Source organism: Macrotis lagotis, chromosome 4 (assembly GCF_037893015.1).
Source record: "Macrotis lagotis isolate mMagLag1 chromosome 4, bilby.v1.9.chrom.fasta, whole genome shotgun sequence".
NCBI lineage: Eukaryota > Metazoa > Chordata > Mammalia > Peramelemorphia > Peramelidae > Macrotis > Macrotis lagotis.
In genome coordinates this window covers 254267502-254290286 of record NC_133661.1, presented here as the reverse complement: position 1 = coordinate 254290286, position 22785 = coordinate 254267502, and the positions used below count along the sequence as shown (strand labels likewise).

Genomic DNA, 22785 nt, shown 5'->3' with positions numbered 1-22785 from the left:
TTTTTTACATTTTATCCTAGAGGCAATAAGTAACTGTTGAAAATTTGTGAGGACTGAGTAATACATGCCTTTGTGATTCTCAATTTATTATCTAAATGATTTGGCATGGAAAATATAAAATCATAAGAAAGCAACAAAAATATGCAAATTAATTGGCAAAATAAATGAAAATGTACCAGATTTTCATCTAAGATCCTAAAACTCTGATTTAGACATATTTTATTGCATCTGATATAAAGGAAGAAGAAAGTGCAAGTTTGTCTTAATTGAATTAAGTGACATGGTCATACCTCTGTTTTAGATAAATCACTTAGGGAACTATGTAGAATAGATAGGAAACTAATTAATTACAAGACTTTTGCTATAAGATGAGGGTTAAGTATTACTCCCTCTTAACAAAATTTCCAATAGTGTGTTTCTAGATAGTCAATGAGTTAGCACCTCACCTCTGAGTTATATTTCTTATGATTTGGGTGGTGGTCTGAGTTTTGCATTATTTTTCCTCCCCTTTGGAGTAATTGTTTGATTTAAACTGAAAAAGTTAGACGAGGTATTCTGGTCCAAGGATCTGGGTGGCCTAAATTATGCAGTCCTAAAACTATTTGCCTTCACTTTCACCCTATACCTGACATGATTATAAAGAAACAAAAGAAAACAGTCATTTAGACATGTATGAACACATACACAGGGAATCTAGCACCAGTATAATCTTTATTTGAAATAACCAGAAGTTCAGTCGTTGCTTTTAAAGAAATCTTTCTATACTCCGAATAATTTCATTTTAATTCAAGAAAAAGCTCGTTTTCAGTGGTTCTTTAAGAACTGACCAAGCATTTTAAAGTAAATATTGTCAAGGAATCAGATTCACTAAATTTTACCTTTGCCCATAAAGGAGTGCTTTGACAAAGTGTTTTTCATAATGATATGGAAATGAGCTAATTGATTTTCGTGTTTCTTGAACACAGTACTCTTTTAGTAAAATCATTTCTATATACATAGGTTAAAAAAACCCATCTTTACTTGAAATTTGTTTTAAGGAACAAAATATTTATACTTGACATATTAAATAAAGTATTTAAAAATAGCTGGTAAGAGATCTTCAATTCTGGTATCTATTGTGATGGTTAATTTGATATAGTATATTCTGAATTCATATTTCATGCTTAGTCATCTATTCATATTCTGTAGTTGACCTGCTTACTCTATATATATTGGAATTTATTTGTGAGAAATACATATGACATAAAATTATTGATAGGTACTAATAGAATGTTTTATATGTGTCTATATATGTGTGTGTATGTTTCTTGTAGTATGATTTTTAATGATTTTGGTTTTGCACAGTTTATTAAATAAATATAAATGGTTATCTCAAATAGCTTGACAACATCAGGGAAGGCTATAAGGCAGTGAAAAAATAAAGAGTTGAACCAACATTGTCTAAAACCACAATAAGTTCCAAATGGAGAAGCAACCTAACTACAAAAAGACACAGGAATTTTTAAAGAGAGATGACAGTTCTTATCACAATCGTGATCTGGAGAAGATTCTTAACTATAGGGGGGATAAAGGATATCATAATAAAATAGACGATTCAGATTACTTGCATGTGAGAGCTTTTGCCTTTTTGACTAAAACTTGGATAACTAAGAGAAAAGGGAAACTGTGGAATAGGGGAAAACCTTTGCATCTCTGATAAAGGTCTGTTAGTAATGGTATAACAGAAATTTTGAGTTGAAAGGGACTTCTGTAGTTATTTTGTCCAGTCTTAGAGCCAAGAGGAATGTCATTGTTGACAAGTGCTTATCCTCCCTTTGCTTGAAGATCTCCACTGAAGGAAGCAGTGTGTTCTACTTTGGTTGATATTTTATTTTACTAATCCAATTATTTGTTATAAAAATTTTTCAACATTCATCCATTTACATATTTATAAGATACCCATTTTCCTACCACCTTCCCTTCAGTAGTGAATCGTCTGGTAAAAGTTGTTTATGAATGTCTACTTTGGGATAGCAACAAATGTGAGAAACTTTTCCCTAACATCAAGCCTAGATTTCTACAGTTTTGCAGGATCATAGATGATGAAGATTCCATAGCTATTTGAGTTCACTTAGCCTATGCTCAGTGTAGTTCATAGAGAATTTAAAGATCCTTAGAGCTTAACAATTTACCAGTCCAACCCCCTCATTTTGCAAAGAAGGATCCTGAGGCCTCAGTAGGCAAATTGACCTGAACAATTTTATACAGATCAGATGTGGCAGAGCCAGGGATTGAACTAAGACCCTTTGTTTTCATATACATTACTCGTTCTATGCCTTCTATGCTGGATTCCACAGTATTTCAAACTCTCTACATGGCTAAAACAGAAGTTATTATCTTTCCCACCAAATCCTTCCCCTTTCCCAACTTTCCTGATACAATTGAAGCTACCTCTAAGACTTTTACAAAGTTGATGTCATCCTTGATTTTTCACTCTAACCCCATATTTTTGATCTTATGTAAAATTTTTTTGATCCTGCCTTCATTTCTTGCCCCTCCTTATTTATATTCATTCATTCATTTATTCACTCACCCACTTATTTATTTGTTTTCCAGTTGCATGCAAAGATAGTTTTCAATAATCATCCTTTTGCACCTTTTCCGCGTGGCAGCAAGCACTCTGTTATAAATTGTATATCTAAAATTGCACTTAACATATTTCTATATTATTCAGGTTGTAAAAGAAGAATTAGAACTAAGAGAGTAAACTTCATTATAATGAAAAAAAAGAAGTGAACATAATATACTTTCCTCTATAATCTGAATTCATAATTTTTTCTTTGGATGTGAATACCTGCCATCATTTCATCTCTTATTTATGATCCCTTCTTTCTGTGGTAGAGGCCCTCATCACTTTTGCCCTGTACAATTGCAGTAGTCTTCTGGTAGCTATCCCTGCCTTAATAAGTTTTTTCCCCCACTACAATCCAATATCCACTCATCTTTCCAGTGATTTTCCTAGAGCATAGATCTAACAGTTCCCTCCACTAGCCTCACTAAATGTACTCCAATAGTTCCTTTTGGATCAAATATAAATTCTCAATTTGGCATTTAAAACTTGGCTCCTTGCTACATTTCCAGTCTTCTTACACCCTCTATAATTTACTATCTAGATATATTGGTCTATTAGTTGTTTGTCATGCATGTCGCCTGACTGCTGACTCCCTGACATGGCATTGGCTTCCCGCCATGATAGGTTGTTCTTCGTCTTCTTTTAGACCTCTCCAGATTCAGCTCAGATTCTCCATTTGTCAATCCTTTCTTTGTTCCTTTTGCTTCTGGGATCTTCCCACTAGAAGACTTTCAATATGTACCTCACTATTTATTGATAGATGCCTTCCCATAGTGAGCTCCTTGAGTTTAAGGACAGTGGTTTTTCTTTTATATTCCTCAGGCTTAGCTCAATTCTGGCACTTATTAAATACTTGCTTATGGACTATGCTTCTTTTCACACAATCCAAGATTGCTCAAGCCTGTTGCTTCCCACTGAAGAACACAAAGGTAGTTGGAGTTTACTAATACCTCTGATCTTTTTTTTTTAGCATTATATACCATTTTAAGTTGTATCAAAACCTCAAATGCAGAACTTTGCCATTGCTCTTGCCTTGCTGATCATTCATTAATCTTAACAGCTGATGTTTATTCTTCTGTTAAGTGCAAATTCCTCTGCTAGGTACTTGGACTTTACAGTTCTCTTTTGCAATTTTTCAGTGCATTGTATAAAAATCTTGATGCTATCCTGATGAGACAGCCAGGACTGATTTATTACCAATTGTATTGAATTTTTAATAATTAAAAGATATTGATCCATTCTTTCCTTCCCTGGAAAAGTATTTCTTAAAATTGCAATTTTCTTCTCTGATATACTGAAAAAATTCACTCCAACCATAGAAAAGGAAAAAAAAAACTTTATATGTATCTCTTGAATTTTACATGAGTAGCTCTGCCATATGGAGATTTTTAGTAGTTTAGTGTTGATTTTCTTTTTGATCTTTTATAGGACATAGTAGCTTCTGAAAAACTATCACCTCCTTCATTAAAAATAAATACAAAGACACAATTATATTTCATTGCGTAGTATTCAAAAGTAATACACCACCAGGATATTAAAATATGTTCTCATTGTTTTCCTTATTTGAGAAATTTATTTTCTAAAGTTTAACAAATCAACATGAAACAATCACTTTTTGTGAAGTAACTTCACAAACTTTCTTTACTAACTTGCCAGAAATTATCTAAACGATATGTAATATGAGTATTCCCCCAATGTTTCAGCAATCTCAAAGTAAAGAAATGAGGTGCATGGTCTAAGAAGGAATGTAAGATGTTCCGTGGAGAAAAATTTAAAATATAATTGTGGGTAGTTAAAAAAAAGGAAACTCATAATTTCATGAATAAATGTGCATTTTATGGAAATCTAATGACCTTTTCTCATTTTTCATTCTTCTTTACCTCTCTGAAATTTTCTCTTGGTGCTTTCCTCCCTGTCTGATGGCCCTGTCTCAGTCTTCTTTTATGATTACACTCTACTTGCAGTGTCCCTCAAGATTCTGTATGGGACCCTCTTCTCTTTTTGCTTCGGTATTATCCCACTGATGAGGTGATCTCATCTTAAAGTGTTTCCCAGGTCTCTGTAGTCTGCCCTTACTTCTCTCTGGAGATCTAATCCTGCTGTTTGGATTGCCCTTTGGACATCTCAAATCAAATCTTCCATTAGCATCTCAAATTCAACATGAACAAAACAGAATTCTTCTTTCCCACAAAACCTCAACTCTTTTCATACCTCTTAACATTATTGAGGGTATCACCACACTCCCAAGTTTGAAACCTCCAACTAATTCTTTAGTCTTCAATCAGTCACTAGGTTTTATTATTGATTCCTCATTATCTATTCACCCAACACAGTGTTTGCAAAGTTCTATTCACTCTACTTCACACCATCCCTTGGTACAGACCCTAATTACTTCATATATAGATTACTGTTATAATCTTCTAGTTGGTTTCTCTGCTTCAGTGAGGTCTCCCCCCTTGACAAGTAGTCCTCCATTCATCTCTAAAGTATTTTCCTCAAACCCTTGTCAACCACCTTTTCAAAATACTCCAGAGGTTCTGGGATCAAATATAAAATTCTTTGACATTTAAAACTTTCATAACCTTGGTCCTTGCTACCTTTCCAAGCATTACACTTTCCTCTTATCCATATACTGGATGATCCTATGCACTTGGCTTCCTTTCTGTTCCTCCCACAAGTCATTCCATCATTACCTGAATTCAGGCATTTTCATTGCCTAACTCCATGCTTGGAATTCTATCCTTCCTCATCTATACATTCTGGCTTTCTAGAAATCTTATGTCAATAGTTTCCTTAACGTGAATGCTTTCCCTCTTTTGATTAAATTTTATTTATCTTGCATAAACCTTGTAATAGACTTCTTTTAGAGTGGGGATCCAATTAATTGGATGGGTTTTTTCCCATTTTCTTAATATATAATATACACCAAGGAAACCTTGAAAAATATAAAATTCTTTGTATTGGAAATAAAAACACTTCTTCTACAGAGGTCATAGAGATACTTGGTCATTTACAATCATGACCAAATAGGGCAATCAGATTTGGTTTAACAATGAATGGTTTCTAATAAGGGGTATCTGGTGTAGTTTCCATCGTGACTTTATGTCTTCTACTACTGCTGAGAGAGGAATGAAGATGTTCTTACCTTGCTGTCTCTGTGTGTGTGTTTGTGTGTGTGTGTGTGTGTGTGTTTCACTTGATTTCCTTTATACTTCTCTGTCTTCTATGCATTAAAAACCTTCTGAGAATAGTCTTAAAACTTCACCTGACTTCCAGTTTATGATCTGAAATCAGGTAAGAACTCCTGATCTAAAATTTTTCTATTCTGTCAGTTCCTTCATCATATTAGGCAGATTAGACTTAATTAGAATAGGCATGTTTTCTTTCCTGCACCTGCCCAAACTAGCTTCACAAAAGTTTGACTAGGGTACAGCAATCCAAATGTTCTCCTCTCTATGAAAGTTCCATTCGTCAACATCAGGTAGGGATGTTCCCTGTCCAAATCATTATGCCTTCTTCAAAACACTCAAGAATTAGCACTTGACTAAATTGCAACTGAATGAGATTATTCCTCATAGTTTGGTCTATTATTAACCTGACTTGGAATAGTTTGGGAAAAAGAGAAACCATAAGGTTGTGTTTTCATTTGAAATGGTCTTTCTACTGATGGATTTTAATAATGAAATGCTAGGAAATAAAACTCAACTGCTAATGAGAATCAACTCATTCTCTGTATAGAAATAATTAATTTAAACAAAAATCCATCCACCAGCCACTTAAATGTATATATTATTCTTGTGATATCAGGAAGTAAAATATCATATTTATATCTATCTATCTATCTATATATATCTACATACACATACATATACATACACACATACATTTATATCATTTTGTTTTGCAACCTTGAATTATATAAATTCAAAACTATTTAAGCCTAGTTAAAGGGAAAAGCATTGATCAATATCTGAAGTAAAAAAGCTTTTTTTTTTGATTGAGTAACAAAAGCTTTTCTTATGTTTGCTATGAATTACACACTATTTCTGGGAATATAAATTTAAACAGCAAGACAGTTATTGCCTTCAAGAAGCTTACCTTCTAATGGAAAAAAACAATAATATCCTTGGACAGCATTCTTTTATGATACTATATAAATCAAAATCAGCTACTGCACATGTCTGGATCTCTTTAAAAAAGCAAAAGAGTATTATCTCTATTATTCTCTACCCCTGCATTCTTTCCCAACCTAATGGCTCTTGCCTTCCTGCCAGTAAACATGATTAAATCTACTATTTTCTGTAACTTTCATTCCCTTCCATCCTAAAACTTAAAAATAACTACATTTATTTGCTGCTTTTATTCCCTTCCCCATACTCATTCTCTTTCATTTGTAGTGTATTCTCTGATCTCACCATCTGACTGAAACTCCTTTCTCTGAGGTTACTGATAACATTTTTGTTATGTCACATAAATTTAAGATGAGGGCAAAGGAAGACCAGTCAATAAGAATTTATTACATATTGACCATGTGACAGATTCTCTTCTGAGAATAAAAATAATGAATATAGTCCCTGCCTTTAAGGACTTTACATCTTCTGGGAAAAGAGAACACAGTGGAAATTGAAAAGAAAGGAATAGGAAATAAAAGTGGAAGGTGGGACTTGATGCTGGGGTCATGATTAAGGAATTTCTGTGGAGATGAGACAGCATTATGACCTGTGCAGGAATGAAGACATCTTGTCTTGAGCCTCCTTCTTAAATTAGAGGTCTTGTAGGAGTCAGCCCATCAGAAGGTGAAAACTTTATGGGCAAGGGATTCTGCCAATGTGATAAGTAATTTGGGATTGGACTGTTAGAATAAGGAAGTGTCTCTGGCATGGTTGGAAAATTTCTGTGGAGATGTCAGCATTGCATTTATTCTGCAACTCCTTCTCTCAGTTGGAAAAGAAAAAAACAAAACATAGTCCAGAATAATGCTTTATTCACTTTGTATTCTTAGATATAGCAATACTGTTCAGACCTTTGAGAAATGAATTATCAAAACAACAGAAAGTAAAATGTATATATTTAATAATTTTTTTAAATTTGATACTTTTTCAAGCATATTTCGATTTCATCATTGTGATTACAGTAGTACAGCATGTCTCATTAGATAGTTTTTGTGGGTCACTGAGACCGAAAAATTAATCCTTGTAAAGGCTAATTTTCTCGTGATTATCCTGTTTAAACTTAGCTATGAGAAGATAGGAGACATTTAGATCTTTTCAGGGCCTATAAATCTTTCTGACTTAAGAAGGTAATGCCACATCACAGTGAAGCATTGGAATGGAACTTTAATAGACTAACTGTTTAGGATATGACTTTTTTTAATCAACCTTTAAAAATAATCAACCCCAAAAAATCTAATTCTTGTTTACTGTATAGGGTTATACAGTTTTCTAATTTTTTATTATGCTAAATGCAAATATTTTTCTTTTATGTAGATCCTTTTCATAGCTCTTAACTCCATTCCTGGAAACTATTGAAAAGGATTAAGAAAACTGAATGGTTTATAAAGGTACAAGGAAGGAAAAAAAGAATGACTTGATGCCAAAGGGAGACCATAGTAAAGGACAAAAAAAGGTCAACAAAACTTCAACAGAAGCTTTTCTTCAGATTTAAGAATCAGTTGGCATTCTTTATTTTCCATATTAATTATAATCTCTGATTAGGAATGAACAGATATTAAGTAATTAATATGGAATGCAGATTTTTTCTGGTTAATTAACTTTAGTTAGAAGCTTTAAAAACTCTTACATACATGTCAAAATTCATGCTTCCATTTTGGGATTTCCAAATGTGTTTGGTCAGTTCTGCAGATTTTAGTAGCAAGAAATTTAATATCATTTCTCCCAAATCTATATAGGTATCTAATTTATTTACATTGAATACATATTAATAGCAATATACGTAATTGACTTTGAAAAAATTCAGGTGTCAAGGAGAGATTTTTTTTTTCTCTGCACAATGTTGTATAATATTAGGGGCATTATTTTATTTTTTTCCCCGAGATGACCTCATAATTCAGATTTTTAGTTAATGTGTGTTTTGCCTTAGTATATGTGGTTTTTTTTTTAAACAAAAATAGGTGGTAGTGATTTATCTGTTCAGTTTGATATAATATTATAATTCTTTACTTGAGAGTATCTTTACAAATATAATGGGGCAGTTAGGTGCCATGGTGGTTAGAGCACCAGCCCTAGAATGAGAAAGCCTAGAGTTCAAATCTGATCTCAGAAGCTTACTATTTGTGTGACCCTGGTCAAGTCACTCAATCCAAATTACCTTCAAAACAGATAGGAAGGAAGAAAGACACTTATAATGAAAAATGATCAAGTAATATCTGTTTTTTGAGGAAGATTGGGTGCTGCACCTAGTGCTATTTTTCATAGGAACATCAGCTAATGCTCATTACCACTTTTAGCATCTCAAGGGTATGGATGTATGAAACGTGTCAGAGGCAAAGTTTTTTGTCATCATTTCCTGTAATCCAATAAACACCTCTCACACACAGCTTTCCATAGCTTATGAAATTATATAGACTTGTCATTCTGTTGTATTTCTTTGTTGTTTTTGCTTCTGACACCAGGCATTTTGTGGGCAACTGTATTCTGAAACTCAGAACTAATTGTTTTAAGGATAAAGAGCTTGATTTCTGTCTTGAAAAAAGCCAAAACCTTTTTCTTCTTCTTCTAAAGAGTACTAGAATTTCCCATAAAATCTTGATTGTGCTTTGCCACAGAAACCCTTGTTATATAACTATCTATTGGTTAAGGAGATTAAAATACTTCTATAGAGTAATAGAACATAGCAATCATTTTTTGCCAGTGATTTACTAATATTTTGATAGATATTAATGCTTTCTTTTCTAAGTAGTTTGTTTCATTTAATACCTTTTTTATTCTTGCAGCTGATTCAACTGGTACCCATTCTCTTTATACAACATACAAAGACTATGAAATTATGTTCCATGTATCTACTCTGCTGCCATATACACCTAACAACAAGCAACAGGTAGGAGACTATTGGAATTTACATTTCCTACATTCCATTTCCCCAAAAGCCTAAGTGGCAGAACTGCAAAATATCAAACCAGATTTTAGTGTTGCACTGTCAGAGCAGCAGGAAACATTCTACTTTGTGGAAGCAAGGCATGGCAAATGAGCTGAAAACAAATGAAGAGACAAATTCTAGGTTAATAGCCAGCCGGGTAGCTTTGTGAATTAATTACTTGTCTTTCACCCACGGGGATTGAGGTTTCCATGAAATTAGAAGAGAACAATTTGAAATAATGGTGATTAGATGCCTCTGCAGGGTTTCAAAGAACATGTATGTGTGGGTGTTACTTCATCTCAAGAGATCTAAGTACAGAAGTCAAGACAATCTAATATTTCATTCTGGTTGCAGAGCAGGCTTTTTGAGAAATAAAAATTATTGACTAATGGTAACTCTGTGTTCTTTACAAGTATTCAATAGACAAAAATGCACCTTCATTCAAAATCTAGTTTTGGAAGGGAAGGGACATGGTTGTGTATAAACAATTTAAAATATATGGTATCCAAGTTGGGATACAGACTTCATGGTCAAGATTCATATCCTTTCAATGGATGTGTTAAAAACCAGCCATGGTCCAGTTTTATAAATAGTTAAAAAATAGCATTTTTTTTCTTAACCAAAATTATCATTCCATTCCCAGCTCACAGTTAGCAGAAGGCAGTTTCTCTACTGAATAGACTTTTATGTCAGAAGTCTAAAGTCAAGTACTGAAATAATCTACTCTTCTCAATTTTAAATTTGAGTAAATCTTTGGAACACAAGTTTAGGATATAATTTTTAAAAATCAAACCAAGACACCAAGTTCTTGTTTATTTTATAGGCTGACACAGTTTTCTAATTTTTTCTTATTGTGCCATTTCTAAATAAGTTTCTTTTATGAAGTTCCCTAACTCAGATCCTGGAAACTATTGAAGAGCATTAGGAAAGCTGAGTGGTTTAAAAAGAACAACTTGATACAAAAGGGGATTCAAATTAAATAATAATTGTGTATTTATAATCACCAGCATACTCAGAAATATGATTAGGTCTTTGGTCAGAACGGTTTTGTGTATTTGTTTTATATTCAGTCCTATTTCTGAATTTCACTGAGTGGAAAAATAAGGAGGGGGAAGGGAGAAATGATGTGCAAGACTATGAGGCAGTTATCCTTAATAACTCAGAGTATTGATTTTCTGGTGTGATTTCTTTGAGTGTTTTTTTTTAAATAAAAATGATTCAATAAATTATATTTAAGATAGAAGTACAGTTGAAATTTACTAAAAACTGTTATTCTTTGCATGAGTAACTCATAATTTTAGTATATTCAGATTGAATAATGTTATTCAGGGCCTATTCTTAAGCAAGTATTTCAAGAAACAGAAAATTCATTTAGATAAGAGGTAGACAAAAAGTGTCTTGCAGTTTACATAGTAGAGTGATTCTATGAAATGGGTACTGTAAATATTTTTATATAAATACTTTTCCATTTTGCTCAGAAAACTGATGTTTTGATGGGTTATGACATGCCCTGGATCACAGAGCAGTACTAAAGTCTTAGACTTCTCTCACTGAGTGAGAACTATCTTCATTTCAATCTATGCTGCCTCTTTTTGGTTCCATTTCTTTTTTAAAATTTCATTTTTATTGATATCCATATTTTACATATTTTTCTGAAAGCATCTTTTCCCTTTCCCTTCCAAGCATGCCTTTCTTTGTAACACAGATATTAAAATGAAAAAAAATTGAGTTTAAAAAAAAAGCCTAGTCATTTTTGAGATACCATTCCATATCCATAGATCTTTACCCTTCCAGTGAAGAAAAGGAAATGCATTTTCTTATCTCTTTATAGAATTGAGAATGATCGTTGTAATTATACAGCATTTGGTTTCTCTCTCTTTTTGTTTGTTCCCCGCCCCACCATTTAAATTATGCTTTTTATGTGTGTTATTTTTCTAGTTCTCTTTATTTCACCCATTTCAATGTATATGTCTTCTCATTTTTATTACTTTATTTCTAATCAAAAGAACCAAAATGTTTTTAAGTGCCAAGTTTATTTTAACTTAGGTTCAAAATAACAATAAAGTATTGTGTCCATATATCAGAATAGGGATAACAGTATTCTAGGTATTCAAAAGTGTGGCCTAATTAATATTGAGTTTTTGCCTTTAGGAAAAGATTTCTTTATCAGGTAATTCATACTGGCATTCCTAATTATCTTATGAAAAATAACATTTTGGTGGTGCGGAGTTTGTTATTTACTGGAAGAATTTAGATTTCTAAAATGTTTAGAAAGTTTAATTGCCATACTTAATTCTTAGTACTATTAGATTATTATTTAATAAGAAAGTGAATGGCATGTTCAGTTGAAACTGTGTTACTGTGCTTTGTTGTAGGTTAGTAATTTAGTCAGGCAAAAGATAAAAAAAATATTTTTGTACCACTTTTCAAATTTATGTTTTGACTGTCAAAATTGACAAATTTTTCTTTACTGTTGGAAAAAGAATGTGTTGTTATTATTGGTTTTTGCATACATTGGAAGAAAGAATATTTCTAAAAGCATGTTATACTATTGTATTCAGTTGGCCCAAGATTCTAAGTAGATTAGTACTTTAATTAAAGGTAAGACTTACGCTACAGAAGTATTTTGTTTGAACTTCCCTTGAAATTTCTACTCTGTTTTAAGGAATATGACACCTTTTTAATAGTTGAGGTATTTGGATCTTTTCAGTCTCCTAAATTTGAAATATATTTCCTCAGAATCCTGATTAACTGTCAACTTCATCATCCATCCTACAAAACTTATGTTGCAACTACAGTTCAATGATAGTTCTGATATTTTCTTTGAATACCTTGATTTGAGAAAAGAAAATTGCTTCATTGTATATATATAGACTGAAATAATAGACAAGATAGATAAGATGTATTTGTTCTCCTGAGTTTTTTCTTTTTAAAGTATACTATATTGGGATTTTTCTTTTTTCTTTAAAGGTTTTAGGTTTTTATTTTTTAAAACTGACATTACTGTAGCCAAGCTATTCTAGAACACCTGTGTTAGTATACTTACTAAGGACAGTTTTTGAAATCTATTCACCATTTTTTTATTTCTGTTTTTCAATTTTTGAATACTATTATTCAAAAAAGCCCTTTTTTTTACTTTGAAGCAGCAAATGACCTTTTGAAGCAGGTTTCATCACTATTGTAGGAATTATTTAAGCTTGAAATTTAACCTACTTCAAAATTGTTATATCATTCCTAAATGTTATTAATTTCTACATCATTAACTTGCATTGCTAAAACTGTATTTCTGATTTCCCTAGCAAATTTTTTGATGAATCTAACTAAAACAGCATGTAAATTGTATTGTAATTTTTGTAGTAGTTTTCGTCATTAAAATCTCTCTACCAGTCTCTTCCTTATGTGAGAATTAAGGCTGGTATTTAGACATGCTGGGACATTGTCTAATATGATCAGGATTGGCTTAAATTCTTATGCATTCAATGAAAATGTCAGAGTCTCCTTTTTCCATTTCCTTTCATTTAGGACTGTATAAGGCAAAAGAGAATTTTGAGAGTAGTTGTTAGGTTTCCTTAATGATTAGTAGTCTATAATTAATTTTTAAAATAAAAAATGGAAAAAAGGATAGTCTCAATGAAAATATTTTCCTGTTTTGTTTTTTAGCTCCTACGGAAACGGCACATTGGAAATGATATTGTAACAATAGTTTTCCAAGAACCCGGAGCACAGCCATTCAGCCCAAAGAACATTCGTTCTCACTTCCAGCATGTTTTTGTCATTGTTCGAGTTCACAATCCCTGCACTGACAGTGTCTGTTACAGGTAGCTATTACTATTGCATCAGTGATGGGATGGATGGAAGTTGGTTAATGGTTGGACAAAAGGTATCCTTGGGCCCAGGTTTACAAAATGAAATATGCTGATTGCTATTATTTACTTATGCCATTAGTTCTTGTCAACAACCAAAGCTCGTTCTCAGATATAATCTAGTGGCATTTCTTTCCTCTGTATTTGTCGGTTTGGACACCTGCATTCTTTCTTTTGGACCTCCTTTTGGGATACTGTACTTCATCTTCACCATCTAGTTTAACAAATAGCTCATTATTCATATTGCTAATTTTATTTTGTCTTTTAAAATGTAGGAGAAAAGAGATGATACATAGAAGAGGTCTTTTTTTTAATATTAAAGAGTTCTAGAACTCTCATGTAGATCTATAAGTTAATGCAGTTTAATGTTTCTGTAAGTTACATTAGAGAAATGATGAGTTGTCAACCATTAATATGGCATAATAAATGCCATATTAATGGTTGACAACTCATCATTTCATAAATTAGACTATAATTGAAGACCATTTCATGAGTGCCATATTTTAGGTGTGTGTGTGTATGTATGTATATATGTATGTAGTGATCTTTTTGAATTTTTTTATTTTTGGTCAAATTATATACAATGGTAGTTTCTACTTAGCATTTTTTTGTAAGGTTTTGAATTTTACACTTTTTCCTTCACCTTCTCTTCCCACCCCCACCTCCCAGAGAAGGCAGACTGATAATCTTGACATTGTTTCCAAGCTGTGCATTGATCAAAATTAAATGTGTTGAGAGGAAAAAAATATATCCTTGAGGAAAAAAATAAAATATTAGAGATAGCAAAATTGCATAATAAGATAACTTTTTAAAAATTAAAGATAATAGTCTTTGATCTTTGTTTAAACTCCATAGTTCTTTCTCTGAATACAGATGGTATTTTCCATTGCAGATCCCCAAAATTGTCCCTGATTATTGCACTGATGAAATAAGCAAGTCCATTAAGGTTGATCATCAACCCTATGTTGCTGTTACGGTGTACAATGTTCTTCTGGTTCTTCTCATCTTGTTCAGCATCAGTATATGCAAGTCTCCCAGGCTTCTCTGAATTTCCATTCCTCCTGGTTGCTAATAGAACAATAGTGTTCCATCACATACATTTACTACTGTTTGTTCAGCCATTCCCCAGTTGATGGACATCCCCTTGATTTCCAATTCTTTGCCAAATGGTAATCTTTACAGAAATACTGTACCCCAAATTATTGCCTTTTTTGACACATGCATGAAGTAGTCAGTGAATGGTAATTACTTTTACTTTTAGGAGATGGAGGTATATATTCAGTCACTGTGGGGTATTTGTAATGGATATTGAAGAGGATAAAAAGAGCAAATAGAATAAATGAGGTGGATTTGAACCAAGAACAAAGCTCAAAGTTGTGATAAGTACTTTCATAACTTGGAAAGTTTTTATTTTTGTACTACTCTTTTCAGGTGTGAAACTTTCAATTTATCATCTCTTTAAACTTGCCATTTTGACGCTTGGTTAAGTTTTAAATACTAGCTGTCCCCAAAATAGCCAATTCTTCAAAAAGGTGTTCAAAGGAGAGCTGCATCTGGCAATAATTGTTGTTTTTTGAAAAAGATCTTATTTCATATCAATGCTTCATGGACTTTTTAAAAATCGCTACACAAAATAAAAATTATACACTAAAGTTTTCATCAAATTTCTATGAGTTTATTTCTCTTGTGATATGTGGCATTTTCCTTAGGAGAATGTCAGTTTCTTAAGACCAGAAATTCTTGTTTTTATCTCTTTATCCCAAGCACTGCTCATGATATTTTGCATATAGAAATTGAATTAAATTATTGAATTAAAAACTTATGAAAGTACAATCTTTTAAGACCTTAAGTATTATTTAATTAATATAGAAAATTAGTTATATATAGAAAAATGGAAATGTCAGTCAAATGTTAGAACCTCCAAAATATAAAAATTTAAGATGTTTAAACAACCCTCTGGATCCTAAATATAATGGAGATACCAGAGGGAGAAAAACCAATTAAAATTTGTTTTTTAAAAATATAACACAAATTTTCATGTATACACACATAAATAAATTTATATATTAAGATCATATTGGGCTAATTTCTACTTACCCTGTTTCTCTGAAGGTAGATAACATCTTCCTTTTCTAAATCCTCCAGCTTATCATATCCTCCACCATAGCAATATTTCTGCCATATTCTATCTAATTATTTTAAATAGTCTAAATCAATATTGATTAATATTGCTTCCTCATAGTGTAGTTTCCCTATTTTTTCTTTTAAATCTTCCTGAACTTTATCTGATGATTATTTCCTTAACTTTCAATTTGCTTTTAATCCTTCTTCCTCCTATTTCAGTTGCCATTTCTATCACAAACAATTATACTAGGATAGAGAAGTCACTATAGCTTGTACAATTAGGAAAGAATTTTTGATAGAAAGAAGACTTGAAGGCTTTCTACTGGTAGGGGGAAGGGAAAAGCATTCATTTCATTGAATGAATTTGAATCAGAGGAAGCATGTGTAACTGTAAATTGAGATGCAGAAAATGAAGTCACTATTGACAAGAATAATAACATTAGCTGACAGACTAGAAAATAATTAAGGTAAACATCCTACATTTAGGTTCAAAAAGCATATTGCACAAGTATAAAATTTTGGAGTACAGGAGGTGAAGTAGATAGGTCTAAATTATTTGTTTCAGGGCAGTATCAGGTGGTATTCGAAGAAATAATATGTAAAAAAATTTAAATGATCATCTTCCCTTAGTCTGCATAAGTTAGGTCACATCTGGAGTGCTGTATTTATTTCAGAGAGCCCCATTTTAGAAAAGGTGAGGACAAGTTTGAGTATGTACCTAGCAGGGTCTTCAGAATAGTAGGGCAACTCAAAGCTGCATATCAGGGTGATTTTGGGAAGCAGAGGCTGTTCATTCTGAAGCAGGGAAGACTTGTTGGGATGGAGTTATGGACAAAAAGGATTCATATCTTCCAATATTTGAAGATTGTTCCCTGGATAGGAATGAGACTCTGGAGGGTAGAGCTACAAACAGTATATGGAAGTCACAGAGATATAAATTGTGACCTTTACTTTAATCAAATCTTTCAGACCAAATCAAAAATAGCATGAGTTAAGGAAATGAGTTCCCTACTGTACATTTTCAAGAAGATTAGAGATTTCTGCTTGTTTGGAAATTTGTAAAGGAGAATACTAAATGGACTCTGAGGTCTCTTTGAACTATGAGTCTGGGATTCTTACTACTTTTTCATCTTATTTCCTGTTCTTTTCCTTAAGTAGTGGTGCATGGCGGAAACTGAAATACCTTACCACTAGTTCTCTCAGCTTTTCTTTCCTTTCTATCCATTAGTGCAATTCCAGAATGTCATGCATTGTCAGTTAATTTACATAGAAGCATTGAAGACTTTAGTGTTTTCTGGAAGAGTATACAAAGCAAATTTATCATGTTTGTCATAGCAAATTTAAATAGATGATGACATAAACTCTCAACACTGTCCTTCATGTTAATTTATTAAGTCAGTTCAATTACTTGGAAGAATCTTAAAGGAATGGAACAAATGACAGATTATATTATATAAAGTTCACAAAATCAAGGGATATTGTGTGGGGAAGTTATGTCCTAGCAGAGAAAATGTTCTTTATATGTAAAGGCATTGGGCTTTGAATGAACTACTAAGACAAGGCAATGGGCTCAGGAAAGGTGGAAAAAGGATATCCAAATGACTTAGAATTTCATCATAATTTTACTTGCACTTTTCCATGCTTCAACTCTAATTCTTACCTTCAGTATTAAAAGGAATTCTTTCTGTACTTGTACTTTTATTTTATTTTCTTTCAAATTCATAATAGCTCCCCTAAACTCTAGTATACTAACTCCCGAAACCATTCCCTGTTAATTTTATACCTATTATGTGTATATTTATATGTATAGCTACTTATATGTTTCTACTCTGAAGCTTAATTATGTATTCTTTTTTCTCTTAAATTTATTTTTATTCTCATTTTGTACAAATGTTTTTTACATTAATAAAGTATTCTTGTTTACAAGTAAACAAAATACCCCCCCCCATGAATATAGACTTTCTTGGGCAAAAAAAGTAAAGGGGAGAGAAAAAAATTAAAATTAAAAAAAATAATATTAATAATTGTAGGTATGGCCAGGTGGCTCAATGGACGAAGCACCAGCCCTGGAGCCGCGAGCACCTGAGCCCACATCCAGCCCCGTAGACCCAACAATCACCCAGCCATGTGACATGCAAGCCACCTGATCCCCACTGCCCTGCAAAAACCAAAAAGAAGGGAAAAAAAGACCCAAAATAAAATAAAATAGTAATCATAGTAGGGGTGGCTGGGTGGCAGACAGAGCATTGGCCCTTGAACCAGGAGCACACAGGTCCAAATCCAGCCCCAGACACCCAAAGATCACCCTGCTATGTGGCCCCAGGCAGACAACCCAGCCCCATTTGCCCTGCACCCTCCCCCAAATAATAATAGTAAAAAATGTGCTTCAGTCTTTGTTCCAACACCAACAACTCTGTCATGAGTGGATCACATTCTTTATGGTAAGTCCATCACAAAAGTTGCTTCCATATTTTTCCAACTTTGCCATTGCTGATCGCAACTCCCTCCTTTCTTATTTCTCCACTACCATGTACTATATTTTTTCTCTCTCCTTTCACTCTGACTCTGCTGTAGGGTCGCAGAGTGGCGCAGCAGACGGATCCCCGGTCCTGGGGCCAAGAAGCCCTGAGCCCTGATACCACCCCTTAGGCCCAGAATCTACCTGGCCCTATGGTCCTGGTCAGGCCTTCCAATCCCAGCCCCTTTCAAGAAGTAAAAAAGAAAATGTGTTATATCTGACCACTCTCCCCCCATGGTCCATCCTCTCCTCCTTTATTCACATCCCCACCCCTTCCCCCTGCTCCCCTCTCCTTCTTACTCCAGATGTCTATACCCCATTGAGTATATATGCTGTTTCCTCTCCTAGCCATCTCTGATGAGAGCGAAGGTTCCCTCATTCCCCCTTGCTTCCCCCCTTCCATATCATTGCAATAGCTCATTGTAATAAAAAAAAATCTTATTATGTGAAATATCTTGGACTATTCCCCCTCTCCTTTTTCTTTCTCCCATTCCATTTCCCTTTTTTCTATTGACTCCATTTTTACACCATATTTTATCTTTGAATTCAACTTTTTCCTGTGCTTCAACTATAAGAGCTCCCTCTATGTGCTCTACTAACTCAGAAGGTTCATATGAATATTATCAGTATCATTTTTCTATACATGCAGTTCATCCTCATTAAGTCCCTCATATTTCCTCCCTCTCCTCCAATCTCCATGCTTCACCTGAGTCCTGTATCTGAAGATCAAACCTTCTGTTCAGCTTTGGCCATTCCAAAAGGAACCTTTGAAACTCCCCTGGTTCATTGAAAGTCCATCTTTTTCCCTGGAAGAGGACATTCAGCCTTGCTGGGTAGCTCATTCTTGGCTGCATTCTAAGCTCTTTTGCCTTCTGGTATATTGTATTCCAAGCCCTATGAGCTTCCAATGTAGTTTCTGCTGAGTCCTGTATGATCCTGACTGCAGCTCCACGATATTTGAACTGTGTCCTTCTGGCTGCTTGTAATATTTTCTCTTTGACTTGGGAGTTCTGGAACTTGGCTATAATAATCCTAGGGGTTGGTTTTTTGGATCTCTTGTCTCGGGGGGATCCGTGGATTCTCTCCCTTTCTATTTTGCCCTCTACTTCTAGAATATCAGGGCAATGTTCCTGTAGTAATTCTTTGAAAATGATATCAAGGCTCTTTTCCTGATCATGACTTTCAGGTATTCCAATAATATCTTTCCTAAGTCTTTTTTCCATATCAGTTGTTTTTTCAATGAGATATTTCACATTTTCTTCTAATTTTTCATGGTTTTTGGTTTTGAAGTATTGATTCTTGATTTCTGGTAAATTCATCAATCTCCCTGAATTCTACTCTTTGTCTGAAGGATTTGTTTTCCTCAGAGAGTTTTCTTATCTCTTTTTCCATCTGGCCAATTTTGCTTTTTAAAGCATTCTTCTCCTCAATAACTTTTTGAACTGTTTTATCCATTTGACCTAAGCTGGTTTTTAGCATGCTATTTTCTTCAGCATTTTTTTTGGATTTCCTTGACTAAGCTGCTTACTTCATTTTCATGTTTTTCCTGCATCTCTCTCCTTTCTTTTCCCAGTTTTTCTTCCAACTCCCTCATTTGATTTTCAAAGTCTTTTTTGAGCTCTGTCATAGCCTGAGCCCAATTTCTGTTTGTCTTGGAGTCTTTAGATGCAGGAGCTTGTGCTTCCTCATCTTCAGACTGTGAATTTTGATCCTTCTTGGGCTCATTTGCAAAATATTTCTCAATGATCTTCTTCTTGTTTCTCTGCTTGCTCATTTTCCCAGCCTGGGCCTGGTTTTAGGGTGCTTCCTGAGCTTTTGGGACACTCCCACAAGGGTCTCAGTGTGTGAGGCTCTGTCCTCTCTCCTGGTCTGTGAATAACCATAAGCGCCCCCTTGGCCACAGGGCCGAGGTAGGGGTCCCCTGCTGTTCTATGGGGGGGCATAGACTGCAATCAGGATTTGAATGTGGTCAGAGCCCCAGAGTCCTGTTTCAGGGGCAGAGGACAGAGCTCTGCAGTCTCTCTTCCCTCCCCTCCCTCAGCTCAATGGGCTCATGCCCTGGGGCTCCTGCTTACCAGAGCTGCCTGCTTCCGTTTCCTGATTAGGGCTGCTGAAAGACCACTGCTGGCTCTGGCAGAGCTCCCTCGCTGTACCCCCACTTTGTGCCCGGTGCTCCCCAGGGTGTAGCTCGGGAAACTCACCCGCTGCTGTGAGCCGGGGCTCCCAGCACCCTGGGGCTGCCTCCGTGAGGCTAAAGTTCTTTCACTCTGGTGGGCTACCCCTCCGACCCTGGGGAGCAGAGCCTTTCTGCTCTTTTCCAGGTTACCTTGAGTAGGAGAACTGCCTCACTGGGTCCCTTTGTGGGTTCTGTCTCTCGAAAGTTTAGTTAGAGTCCTTAGCTTATGAGTTTTAACAGAGAGCTCCTAAGACTTGATCCCTTCATGTCGCCATCTTGGCTCCGCCCCCTTAATTATGTATTCTTAATAAATATATGCTTAGTGATTGATGGAAATTGAGATTTTTCCATAACCCTGTGACAGCCTTAGGACACTTTATTTTTTTTTTGCCAAAGTAGTGGAGGATTAAGTGACTTGCCCAAGGTCACACAGCCAGGTAATATTAAGTGTCTGAGGTTGGGTTTGAACTCAGGACCTCCTGACTCCAGGACTGTTGCTCTTTTAACTGCATCACCTAGCTGCCCCTTAGGATTTTTTAGGAATGAATATGGAATGTGAAAATATTTACTTCAATCTGTAATGAATTTGAATTTAGTATCTACCCAGAACGTTTGAATCATTTTTCATGGGTGGAATTAATTCAGCTAGTTTTGAAAGTTTTTATACTATGAGGAGTTTTTATATCATCAGGAGAATACGTAAACTATTCTAGTTGTCCTTGAGAACTTTCTCCTTTTGAAGATCTTAAATCACATCGAAATATTCTGCATTAATTTATAACACAAGAAAACCTTGAGAAACTCAGGTAATTAAATATCCTTCTTAAAGATTCACTGTATAGTTCACTTGAACTAACTTTATTTGGTTATTATCTTTACTTGTTCTCTAGCTGTTACTGAACTGTTTCTCCCATGATCCCTTCCCTCAATGATGACTGTGTGAGTAGGACTGGTGGTTTGGGGGTGAGTATCTATAATCAGAAGCACAGGCATGGGCATGACCTTAGCATTTAATCAAATAATGAGGTCTTCTTTTATTAACTAGAAGAAATGAGTTAGAAGTCTTTAATGTTAGACTGAATTTAGGCATTTTGTGAGTAAGGAATCATTTTTATTCCTTGGTATAGAAGTGACATGATGAAGGACTGTCTTTAAGGGAATTGAATCTGGTTGCAGTGTGTAATCTGATAGAAACAAAAATGAATTAGGAAATTTGGGTTAATGAGGACTTTGATTTGTATCATCATCTACTTAAATTTGCTATGGAAAAACTCATTAATTCATGCTGATATAGAGAAGGTCAGTTTGAATTATGAGAATTATAGAATGCTATAATCACTCATCTATCTCATTAATTCATTAACCAGCATCCTCTATCTAGAACAACTGAAAACTACCAAGCAAACCCAAACTTTGAGCAGGCAAAATGGATGTCATCAAGGCCATACCCTACAGGTCACAATATTTTACCTAATGGGAAAAAAATGTCTTGCTCAGAACCTCTTTAATCTAATTTTGGACAAACTTTAAATAAAAATGATTTGGTTTTTCCCATCCAGTGACAGAATGGAAATCAGTAAATTGGGTGGATAAGAGAAGGAATTGCACAAACATTGACAATTTTAAGATGGAACAGCCTAATGTAACAAGAAGGCAGAAGTTTGTGTGTGTGTGTGTGTGTGTGTGTGTGTGTGTGTGTGTGAGTATTTGTATGTATTTATATATATATTTACAATATGTCTACTCGAATAAATATGTATGTAAATATGTAAATGCTTGAATATATACAACAAATGCGTATTATTTTCCCACCGTAGATAATAAGTCCTTTAAACAAAAGGGGCTTTCATTTTTGTTTTGGTATCCTCACAGTGTCTAATATAGAGTAGCTATTTAACACTTGTTGATTGATTAAAAATTCCAACTGAGATTACCCCCTCTAATCACTTTAATTCTACAAGGCTTCCCCCAACCCTGCTGAATGAAGAACAGAATCACATAAATTTCAAAACTGCCTTTCTTTCAGTGCTGCTGTTGTCTTATCCTCCCTAGTTGGCTATGTATCCTACCTCAGTAAGCATATAATATAATTACAAGGTAGGTGAGCATTTGTTGGGTTTTTTGGGAGGATGGTGGAGGGTCAGGAAAAGATTCATCTAGGAGGTCACACTGTAGCTGAGCTGAAGAAATTATTAATTGAAACAGGTCATGGTGAAGAGGGAGTATAGCTTGGGACACTGGAAGGAGCACAAGGTCTGGAATCCGAGGTCCTAAGTTCATATTTTGCCTACCTAATTGACCTTAAATAAATCAGTGACCACATCTTCCTGATCTCTAAAAATAAATGAATTGGACAATATGGTCCATGATATATTTCTAGCTCTAGATTTAGAACATG

At 34.3% G+C, this 22785-nt stretch overlaps 1 protein-coding gene across 14 annotated transcripts in view; it reads left to right on the top strand.

Moving 5' to 3' along the window:
* Positions 1 to 22785, top strand: part of SIPA1L1 (signal induced proliferation associated 1 like 1) — a 395826-nt gene that overhangs the window by 266704 nt on the left and 106337 nt on the right. For all 14 annotated transcript variants that reach the window (XM_074235822.1, XM_074235817.1, XM_074235823.1 and 11 more), the window contains 2 exons: positions 9564 to 9667; positions 13367 to 13524. In XM_074235822.1, the coding sequence (XP_074091923.1) occupies positions 9564 to 9667; positions 13367 to 13524 (262 nt within the window). The remainder of the gene's footprint in view (positions 1 to 9563; positions 9668 to 13366; positions 13525 to 22785) is intronic.